Genomic DNA, 12,023 nt, shown 5'->3' on the forward strand with positions numbered 1-12,023 from the left:
CCAATTTGTGGAGGGGAACAGTGGGAGTCTAAAACCCATCTGCAGAGTATCCAGTCAGGACGAGTCACTGGCAGATCCACTCTAGCCACAGGGTAGAGTCTCAAACAGCCTTACCATCAGGCAGAGACCATTGCCATCTTGATGATGCTGGATCAACCTTGATACTTGGCCAGCTGACCACCTATAGACGGGACCGGAATATGTTCTGGGTACAAGTACCTCTTACTGGTTCTATGACAAATTTCTTCCTTGGCTTTTTGAATATTGTCAGGGGCTGTCTGTCCCTTCATATGCATTATTTCTTTCTTTGTCTGTATACTATGTTTTTATCCTTAACACCTTAGTGTGATTTTCTTATTTTCTGTTGGGTCTCCCAGCTGTAAAGCACAGGAGGAGTGGATGCAAATAAGAATAACTAATACAAGGGGTAATAGGAAATACAGGGGTTGGGGGAGGGCTGATGGGGAGGGTAAGAGGATCTCGGGAGTAAACGGTGAAGACAAGAGGGGAGAGAACACCAGAAGGGATTGTGATTGCCTAACTCATCTTGGAGGCAATTTAACCATGTAAATTTAATGTGACTGAATGCTTGAACCATTGAATGATATATAAATTATATGCCAATAAAACTGTTGGGAAAAAAACAAGCAACAAAAACCCTACTGTATATGTATATATGTCTAAAATAACACCCTGAAGTGAACATTAATTTCCATAATTAAAAGCATAGATAACACTTCTGGCTAAGTTAATTGATGAGGTTTTTAATGCTTCTGCTGAGTTTACCAAAATTAAAATTATAACCTTTTACACACACACACACACACACACACACACACACACACACACACAAAATGTTGCATTACGTAACTTAAATATAATAGTTTCCAGTTCAGTAAACTTCTTATGCAAAAATAAGCTAAAATCAAAAAAATTAATTTTTCCCCATTTTATTGGGAATGACTTAAGTCACTTATGAGTATATAAAAGAAAATTAGACATCTAGAGTATTTATTATACTTACTAATCACTCAAACTTTAAATGTTATTACTTAGGTTTTCTTAGTTTTCAGTCACACACTCAAATAAAACCACTCACCCACAAATATCCCTTAAACTACAGACCTACAAAATGGAAGGTACAGAAAGATTAACTTTAAATAATTCACTTTAATTATGAATTGGTATTGCCATTTATAGAAACAACGGTGATATCCAAACAATACACCAATGCCCATTACCAATATGTAAACTTGTAATGACACTGGTGAAATATCGTTGAAACTTTAGTAGACAAAGTTTAATGTAAAAAAGGAAAATGACTAAAGTTGATACAAAGTCCAGGTTTTCCTATAAATGGTATTCTTACACGTTCTCAACTTTCAGAGCATGAAACGCTTTTCTAGGAACAAGAACAGGTCCAAGTGCTCTGGCCTCTCTTAACGCCAGGTGTCAGTTTCACGTGCAGATGACGGTCAGCTGCCATCCGATCCCCCACTTTCCTTGTCCCAGTCTTTCATAGACGCTCCCAGCATGAAATCGTCTCGCAGGATGTTCCATCCGGGACTCTCTTCGGATTTCACTTCAGTCTGAGGGACATAATTGAAATATTCAAAGTCAATTATTTTAAAGGGAAGTGAAGGACATACAAGATGCAAAACAAAATTTTCAATGTGCCTGGTTTTACAACATGGCTGAAACCTACACACGTTACAGACTGACTTCACTTACCCATTAAGAGCATGTTATGTGTGAAATGTCTAAATAAAGGGCTCTGTGTTTAATAATTAAAATATTAAAAGAAATAAGGAAGCTAAAAACAAAACAAACATTTTCTGTGTGTAAGAAAGTTCCTAATAAAACTTAAAGCTAGTATTTATCAATTTTAAAATCTTTTAACAACTAAAAGACTGACATTATTTAACCTTCAGTGGTAATGTATTAGTAAACTTATGGCAAAATATTTCAGCAGAAATAGAAATTAAATGAAGCTTTTCAACACAGGATAAGCGAGAAAGGGGAGCCAGCTTCATAGAGTGCTTAAAGTTTTATACATGTTATCTCGTTGAGTATTTTACAAAATTTTAAACCAAATGTCTTTTAGTTAGGTATTTTCTCACTGCTGGACCCAATCGCACAAATGACAAAATTAAAAATAATTCATTCATAAGACTTACGGACTATTGCGGAGGTCATTCCAGAAAGGACAGACTAATCGCATGGTACAACACTTCTACCTTGTGGTATTATTTAAGTAATACAAATTTTGCAGAACTCTTGGCTGTGAGATTTGTTTCATTTCTGATACACTTACGGTACTTACTAGGAACTGTGCCCCCAAAGAGGGGCACTGGTGACATAGTGGTTATACATTGGGCTGTTAACTCAAAAGGTTGGCAGTTCCAAATCATCAGCTACTCCGAGGGAGAAAGATGTAGCTTTCTACTCCCAGTAAGAATTAGTCTCAGAAACCTGCAGTGGCACTCTTACCCTATCCCATGGCATCACTACGAGTCAACATTGACTCTTAGGTGTGTGTGTGGAGGTGCGTGTGAAAAAGAGCCCTGGTGGTGCAATATTTAAGCACTCAGCTGCTAACCAACAGTTTGGTGATTCAAACCTACCTGCAGCTCCAAGGAAGGAAAGGCCTGATTAACTGCCACCTTCTAAGTTAAATTCAACTCATAGCAATCTATAGGCTAGAATTCAACAGTTTCATAGGGTTTACTGGCTTTAATCCTTACCAAAGCAGACTACCTCACCTTTCTTCTGCAAAGATGAAAACCTTTATGATCCTATGTGGCACTTGAACTCTGTCCTATAGGATTGCTATTGTTGCCCCAGCAAGCTTTCAAGTGCAGGGTTTTCCCTGCTAGGTGAGATTAACAAAGCAAAAAGCCATGCTTACCCCATAAGGGAGAAATACCTTGTAAGGGGAGCAGTGCAAAAGCTTATTACATAGAGAAACATCTTTCCAGAGGAGACATGGAGGGGTCTAAATCAATTGAAAGACTCCATCTTACCAAACAAAGGAAAAGGAGAAGTTTTTAATTTTATTTTTTAAGGAGAAGTTTTTTAAAGGAAGCTTCAAGAAGGGCATTATGCTTATTCATGAAAGGGATGGAGAATTCTAGAAATTGAGTTCACATAGGTGGGGCTTTGGTAAGTCAGTGAGCACGCCACAGCTGTTCAAAATTCGGACTGTTGCAAAGGCTTCTGGGTGGGTAGAGAATCATTACTTCTTTGGGGATGGTGTTCAAGCACCTGGCAACTACTTGTCCTCAGGATAGAGTCCCCCACACCCAGGCGTTCTTTGCTCTTGGGTTCAACTGAGGTCAAAGGTGTCTGTCTGGTCTATTCCTGCTCCGGTGTTAAGTCTAAGCTGGCCAAATGCTGAATGTTGTAGATCAGGGAGCGAAACTAAAACACATTATTCTTACAGGAAGAAAATTATAGGGTACAGGTGGTAAGAAATGGAAAATATGGTCACTTACTGTAATATGCCACAATTTAAATGTTAACTGGGTACAGGTAAGTGAGCCTATCGGTATGGATCTGGGGAGACGCCGCAAAATCATCGGAACTTGGTGTGTGCGGGGCGAGAGGCGCAGCCTCATTCTGACCCTGTCTCCCACCAGTCAGAATCGACTGGATGCGATTACAACAATAACTGTGGTAGCACTGTTCTTAGTGGGAGAGGCAAAACACAAAGTCCTCTCATCACGGTGCTAACAGTTCCTGCAGAGCTACTTATTCCATGCACAGAAAAGACAAGGGGGTGGGGGTGGGGAAGACAATGGGAAAAATCTCTCAAATATGCAAGAATCCCATGACATCTTCCCCTCACTGCCATCAAACTGCTGACAATTCATACCCCCTGTGCTGCCCAGAAGCTGCTGTGTCCACGTTGAAGATGAAGACAACCCTTTGACATTTTCTGTCAACTTCCATTTCAACGTTCAAAACATTCATTGGTGGCTTAAGAAAATAAAACTGAAAATTGTATTGTGGAATTACTCCTTACCTTAATACCAAATAATTAAGAGCTTAACCTCATTTCAATTTTGAAGGGGGAAAATTAAAGGCAAATCCTTGAAAAGCAAATATAGTCAAAACTGTATTTAGCAATCACATTAGCTCATTTCACTGTTTTTCTAAAGAAGAATGTTCATAGTTTTCATTTTAGTCTTGTTTCATTTAACTTAAAAGAGGTTCTTATTAAAGTGTCTTTAGTCTCTGTTAAAAGTGATTAAAAAAATTGGAAGTAGTAGTGATGGTTATACAACATGGTGGTTGTAATAAATGCCCCTGAATTGTCTGTTAAAAAATGTGGAAATAGCAATACTATTATTTTAAATATATAGAAAGAAAATTCTGAGCACTGACTGATCTTAAACCTCTATTGTAAATTGTCACGAAGCTAGCCTTGGTGGCATAGTGGTTATGCATTGGGCTGCCACCTGTAGTCCCACTAGTTCAAAACTACCAGCCACTCTGCAACATACAGATGAGGCTGTCTACTCCGGTAAGAAGTTAGTCTCAGAAACACACAGGGTACAGTTCTACCCTGTTCTGTAGGTTTGCTATGAGTTGGAATCAACTTGATGGCAAACTTGAGTTTGGTTTACAATTGGAATTCATAATATGCCCACAATAGATTGAGCTACCTAAGAATTCTTACTAAATAATAAAGGATATACACAAATTGTGATATTAAAAACTGCTTTCTGGTTGACATCAACATAAGTGATTTAGAACCCAAATCTTTAGAAATAAAGCATGCAGAAAATTATACCATCCACTAATCAAAAAGGATTATTTTCAATCTGGAATGTGGTAATATACCATATAAATTCCAAGTTTTTTAATTCTCAAAGAATTCTTGATTAAGGGATTACTAATTGTCTTCATCTACTTTTGTTTTTGTCAACACTCCATACACTTGTTTTAGTTTACTTGCCTGTTTTACTACCATGGTTTTCTAGAAAACGAACAAACCCATTTGGGATTTGCTTACTGTTTATGTAGCTTTCAGATTTTTGTACAAATGCCAGATTCAGACAGGTAAGATAAAAGATTAACGCAAACTAGAAAAGTATTTGATAGGTTTTCAGCATCTTTTTCCAGGGTATCCTAATTCTACGTAGCTTTCCCAGAATTCAGGTTCAACACTCCTCAAAAAGCATGCTTCACTGATGCTTTTTAATCCACAGAATCGATTTTTGTTTTAATTTTACTTGGTTCCACATACTCATCAAGTGGCTCTAAGTGGTTCTATTCTAACTTGTTATTCATATATACAGCTCTATAGATTGTAGCAATGATGAAACATACAATTTTCCTCTAGCTCTTTAATGCTTCCTTCCCCTGACCCCCGGTATCAAGATCTCAATTCTACCTTACAAATCCGGCTAGACCAGAGCATGTACCTGGTACGAAAGGAAGTGGAAATGCAGGGAATTCAGGGCAGAGGAACCCCTCAGCAGCAGTGGTGAGAGTGGCGATATCGGGAGGGTGGAGTAAAAGGGGGAAACCTATCACAAGGGGGACAGACACAGAAAAGTGGGTGAAGGGAAACGTAGGACAGTGTAAGATATGACAAAATAATAAGTTATACATTATCGAGGGGTTGTGAGGGAGGAGGGGCGGGGAGGGAGGGGAAAAATGAGGAGCTGGTACCAAGGGCTCAAGTAGAAAATGTTGAGACTGATGATGGCAACAAATGTACAAATGTGCTTGACACCATGGATAGAAGTACGGATTGTGATAGGGGTTGTACGAGACCCAATAAAAGGTTTTTTAAAAAATTCATTTGAAATTGTATGGTATATAGATTAAATCTCAAGGAAGCTACTTAAAAAAATTCTTTGGGGATCAGCCCAAATAAATAACACTAGATGAAAAGACAGTCTATATGCATCTGGTGTCTTAAAGGCTTGTTTCCAAACAACCTGTGTTCTGAGTGAGATGTCAACTAAGTCCACAGGGAAGAAGCACACCAGCAGCAGTCATCAAAGGATGGTAAGTCAAAAAATCCAAAGCAGAAAGAAGGAATAGTTTCAGAGTCTAACGTGCAGGATTCTGGTTTGCAGAAGGCGATGGATGACATTTGTGAGACCTACGCAGGAAATAGAAATAAGACTCCGATGATTTCCCTCGATCCTCAGAGCAGGCAGGGAATAAACTGGCTAGAGAGATGACTACAGAAGATCAAAATGACAGACAAACCTTCTCAGCTGAGCCCCCCCATGCAAGGCGGGCTGATCTAGTTTTTAACATTTTCTGCTTTTGTTTTTCTTTCACAGTGGGGTCTTCCTGGTATAGTTTAGTTTGTCATTGGGGGTAACCTTCTTGAATTTTGGTATGTTTTTCTATTTTTCCATCTATGAAACCTAGGCTTGGTGAACTTATAGATAGCAGGTGGATTTAAGGGTTTCTGTGGGATACAGAGGGAAGGGTGGTAAAGGAGCCCTGACTGATAGGATGAAGTTCAAGAAAGAAGAACATCTTTTAAAATTGATTGTGGTAGCAATTGTACAATTCTGATTCATGAGACTGTGGTAGCAATTGTACAATTCTGCTTCATGAGACTGAACTATGGAATTAGTTCCCAATAAAATGGTTAAAAAAACAACAACTCAGCTATCTAAGCACACCATGACAAAACACACACACAACCCATACTCACTGCCATGGAGTCACTCCCCACTTCTAGCGACCTTACAGGGCAGGGTAGAACGTGCCCTGGTGGGTTTCTGAGACTGTAACTCTTTGTAGGAATAGAAAGTGACAGGTTTCTGAACCTAAGTTCACTTCTGTGTTTTTGTTAGAAAATTTAACTGAAAAATAATAAAATTTAAAATATGTTAGACAATTACATACAAACTACACTAAATTACCGAATGTAAAATAAATGTTATCCACTTGTTTGTCAGTTTGTCGTGCTGTGGTGGCTTGTGTGTTGCTGTGACGCTGAAGACTACGATGCTGGATCACCCAAAGTGGACAGGCTACAGCCGAGCTTCCAGACCAAGAAGAGACTATGAAGAAGGAACAGGCTGCCCACTTCAGAGGAATGAGCCACTGAAAACCCTATGAATGGCAGCAGAACACTGTCCGGGGTAGTGGCAGATGAGCCCCTCCAGTTAAAGCACTCAAGATATGACTGAGTTAGAGATGTCTCCTCAAAGCAGAGTGGATAATGGAGTGAATCTGCAGGAGTTAAGTCTTCAGGACTTTGATTTGCTGAGGAGGCGGGACTGAAATGGAGAAGAGACAGCTGAAAATATCAATTCATAATTGGAACTTTGAAAGAACAAAGTACGATTCTAAGAAAATTGGAAGTCATCAAAAAATGAAAAGGAACTCATAAAGATCGATACTCTAGACATTATTGAGCTGAAACAGACTGGTATTGGTCATTCTGAATCAGAAAATCAAATGGCGTTCTATGCCAGGATGACACAATCAAGAGAAATGGCACTGTATTCATCATCAAGAAGTACATTTCAAGATCTACCTTGAAGAACAATGCTGTGTGTGATAGGATAATGTCTCTCAAAGAAAATTGAATCAATACAGCTATGATTCAAACTTAGCACCAATTACAAAAGCTAGTGATGCAGAAATTGAAGAATTCTACCAACGTGTTCCATCTGAAATGGATCAAACATGCAATCAAGCTGCATGGATAATCACTGGCAATTACAATGCAAACGTTGGAAACAAAGAGGAAGGAAGAGTAGTTGGTAAACATAATCTTGGTGGTAGAAATGAAGGTCAAGATCACAATAGAATTGTTAAAAACTAATAGCATGTTCATAGCAAACACCTTTTATTAACTACACAAAAGGACTGCACGTGTGGACTTCTCCAGATGGAAGACACAGAAATCAAATTGACTAAAACAAGTCCACAAGAGCCAAAATAAAACCTTGAGTCTATCCTGCCTAAATTTCAAGATCTCAAGAACAGATATGTTGTATTAAAAAATGTCAGAAGGCGCGATGATCTGTGGATGACAACAAGCACATCCTATGTGAAGAGAACAAAAGGCAATTAAAAAGAGAGGAGAGAGATTTACATAGATGTCAGCAGAAACTCTTCATCATAAGGCAAAATGAAGAAATGATGAAGGCAAAAAGCTGGACAGAAGATGTTAAAGGGCAGCTTGAAAAGACAAAGCAAAATATTAGAATGAAATGTGCAGGGACCTAGAGCTTGAAAACCAGAAAGGAAGAATACGCTCAGTATGTCTTCACATGAAAGAACTCAAGAAGTTACTCGAGCCTCGAGCTGCAACACTGAAAGATTCTACGGGCAAAATACTGAATGACGCAGAAGCGCCAAAAGAAGATGGAACGAACACACGGAGTCACTGCGCCAAAAGAACTACTGGCCACGCCACCATTTTAGGTGGAAACATATGATCAAGAACCAATGGTGCTGAAGGAAGACGGCCAAGCTGCACTGAGAGCATCAGCAAACAAGAAGGCTCCAAGCATTGATGGGCTATTAAGGGAAATGTTTCTACAAGCTGCTGAATCACTCACTCATCTAGCCAGGTAAACTGGAAGACATCTATTTGGCCAACCGACTGGAAGAGACCCATCTTTGTACCCATTCCACAGAAAGATGACCCAACAGAATAAGCAAATTAATAGAACAATGTCACTGATAATCACAAGCAAAAATTTTGCTGAAGATTATCCAATAACGGTTGCAGCAGTGAATTGCCAGTGGGCTGCCAGAGGTTCAGGCCAGATTCCGAAGAGGACGTAGAACCACTGGTATCGCTGATGTCAGATGGACCTTGGTTAAAAGCTGAGAATATCAGAAAGATGTTTCCTTGCGTTTCACTGGTTATGCAGAGACACGCGACCAAGCGAATCACGTAAACTCTGGATCAAAGGGCAGCTGTGCAAGCAGGACAGGAATGCTATTGTACGGCTTAAAATCAGGAAAGTTATGTGTGTAGGTTGTATCAATCTTTCTGCTGAGCAAATAATCAGACATTGAATTGTATGAAGAATTTGGTATCACGATTGGAGACAAACTTATTAACAACCTGTGTTATGCAGATAACACAACCTTGTTCACTGAAAAGTGAGGATTTGAGGCACTTGCTGAGGAAGATGAAGGGCTGCAGCCTTCAGCACAGATTACAGCTCAATGAGAAGAAAACCATAACTGGACTAATAGGTAACAGCACGATTCAGGGAAAAAAGACCGACTGAAGGTGTCAAGGATTCTGTCCTGCTTGCAACCACAATCAATGACCATGGAAGCAGAGTGAAGAGATGGAGGGGCACATTATGTTAGGTAAATCCGCCGCCTAACACCTCTTTAAAGTGTTGAAAAGCAAGGGTGGTACTTAGAAGACTAGCCATGATATTCTCAGTAGACTCATCTGCATGAGAAAGCTGGACAATGAATAAGGAAGAACAAAGACGAATTGATGCAGTTGAACCATGGTGTTGGCAAAGAATATTGGAAGTGCCATGAACTGCAGATCTGTTTAGAAGAAGTACAACCAGAATGGTCCTTAGAGGCAACGATGAGGAGACTTCATCATGTACTTTGCACGTTACCAGGAGAGGCCAGTTCCCGGAGAAGGGCACCATGCTGCGTAACGTAGGGGGTGATGAAAAAAGAAGGCCGTGATGAGATGGATTGACACGGTGGGTGCAATCACGGGCTCAAACATAGAAACCATGTTGAGGACGGTGCAGGACTAAGCAGTACTTTTTCCTTTTGTAGACTGGCTTGTTATGAGTAGGAACCTGCTTGACACCACCTTATAACAACACACGCTTTAAGTTACTGAGTAATGCTTGGTTACCTAATTCAGACAACAGGCAATTCACCTACTAATACAGATAACTGAGGCAATGACAGTTTTTTCTTAATCAGATTTGCTCACAACTTTAGAATCTGACTACTATTTAGTTGTTAGAAAAAACAGGACTACATATAAGGAAATTACTCTACTGGTAATGCAGAATAAAATAAATTGGAAGTATTTATAGTGTATGCTTTATGCTAAGCACCTTATATATGTTAACTCACTGGGTTCTCACAATATCCCTATGAAGTGGGGGCTGTTAATACTACTTGAAGGGCTATTTTAAACAGTTTATAAACCTTAATAAGGCACAGCATTATCCAATGTCCAATATATAATAAACAGCAGACAAAGCCCTGTGAACCTTAGCACTCTAGACCCATATATTATCTTTTATACATAATATATCTCCCAAACACAATTCAACTACTTGTTTTAGAAAGGAATAAAATGTTGAAGAAGAAGAAGAAGAAGAAGAGGAAGAGGAAGAGGAAGAGGAAGAAGAAGAAGAAGAAAGAAAAGTACCAGAGTTACACCACAAAAGGCAGAGAGCTCACTTATACAGGAACAAAACCAATAAAACTTAAAAGCCCTGATGCCACTGATGAAATGTCTACACAGGCAATCAGTTCAGTAGCTCGGTGGCTTCAAAATGTGAAAGCATGCCTTCACTTATTTTGACAGTACGTCAACTATCCACAGGTGCTGGACAATAGGGTTATCACTCTTCATTCAATAGCCTCTCCACATCAAAAGGCTGCACAAAACGCACTGCACAACCTACCGTATATACTTGAATATAAGCCAACCCGAGTCTAAGCCGAGGGACCTAATCATTACCTGGGAAACCAGAAACTCTGATTGACTCCAGTATAAGCCTAGGGCAGAAAATGCCGAAGCTATTAGTGAGTTTCAATAATCAAACAAATGAAAATAAAATTACTAAAAATTGAGATATCAGTGGGGTAATGTATTTAAATATTTATTTTAAATAAACATAAATAAAAGGACAAGTCATTTAACATTAGTAACCAGCACAGTAAGTGGAAAATAGGTTCAACAAAAACAATAAGGTATCAACAATGATACCTTAAGAGTACTATTCCCTGAGCTCAATCAGCAACCAAGCTAAAATGTAAAGAGTTAAAATCCTTCAAAACTGGATTCCTCATCATCATCCGTATCCCAATGCAGAGCTTCAGCTGGTGTGAGGTCATCATAGACGCTGTCCTCACTGAGATCGCCGTCATCACCATCACTGCTGTCATTTTCATACAAAGCGCAGTCTTCACTGCCATCCATAGCATTACTAATACTACATTTCTGGAAGGCACGTCGCACCATGTCTTCTGGAATGTCTTCCCATGCATCTCGAACCCACTCTACTATTAACTCTATGTCAGGCTTCGTGAGATTTCCTCCTTTTGTTAGTCGGGCTTGACCAGATGACATCCATTCATGCCACATCCTTCGTCCACGGTCTTTAAAAGGCTATTCAAAGACACACGTCATAGGACGGCTCTGACTGGTTAGATGTGAGTAAACAAACATTCAAAGCCCTGCAGTGTCAGTGGGGCTTTGAATGAACAGCGGAGAAACGGCAATCACCTGTTTTTTGTGCTGAAAAACTCGGCTTATACGCGAGTACATACAGTAAGTTTACTTGGAAAGCAACTGCTGTCCCAATCCCAAACCACTCTACAAAAGAAGTTCACACAATGAGAAACTGGCTTTAAATGGTTCCCATGAACCTGTTCATTCTAATTTCAAATGCAGGACAGCAGCTGGGGGTACTTCCTCCAGGTACACGTCTGGGTGGGAGGAGGTGCTCTACTGTTCAGGACAGAGCAGTGTGAAGCCATACTTTCCGGCAGCAGTGGTTCTCACCCTTCTTAATACCATTCCTCATGTGTGGTGATGCCCTAACCATAAAATTATTCCGTTGCTACTTCGAGCAGGCTTGTACACATTCTGTTCATGGGAACCATTTAAAAAGCCAGCTTCTCATTGTGTTAACTTCCCAGGCTCCAGCACCAGGAAATGCACTCAGCTCGTCAGCATCAAGCTGCCAGAGGTTTACAAGATGGCTGTGAACAATTCATGGTTATGTTACTGTAGGTTCTGTTATTTAATATGATTTTGGTAGGTTACCTTTTGGGACTAGGAAGGTTCCAAAATT

General features: G+C 39.7%; 1 protein-coding gene across 1 annotated transcript in view; it reads right to left on the reverse strand.

Moving 5' to 3' along the window:
* Positions 1-1,166: 1,166 nt before the first annotated feature.
* LOC142427297 (RRP15-like protein) overlaps positions 1,167-12,023 on the reverse strand; it is a 43,333-nt gene continuing 32,476 nt past the window's right edge. The window contains exon 5 of the mRNA XM_075532536.1: positions 1,167-1,589. Within this exon, the coding sequence (XP_075388651.1) occupies positions 1,476-1,589 (114 nt within the window). The 3' untranslated portion in view covers positions 1,167-1,475. The remainder of the gene's footprint in view (positions 1,590-12,023) is intronic.

The sequence above is a fragment of the Tenrec ecaudatus genome, chromosome 1 (assembly GCF_050624435.1).
Source record: "Tenrec ecaudatus isolate mTenEca1 chromosome 1, mTenEca1.hap1, whole genome shotgun sequence".
NCBI classification, from domain to species: domain Eukaryota; kingdom Metazoa; phylum Chordata; class Mammalia; order Afrosoricida; family Tenrecidae; genus Tenrec; species Tenrec ecaudatus.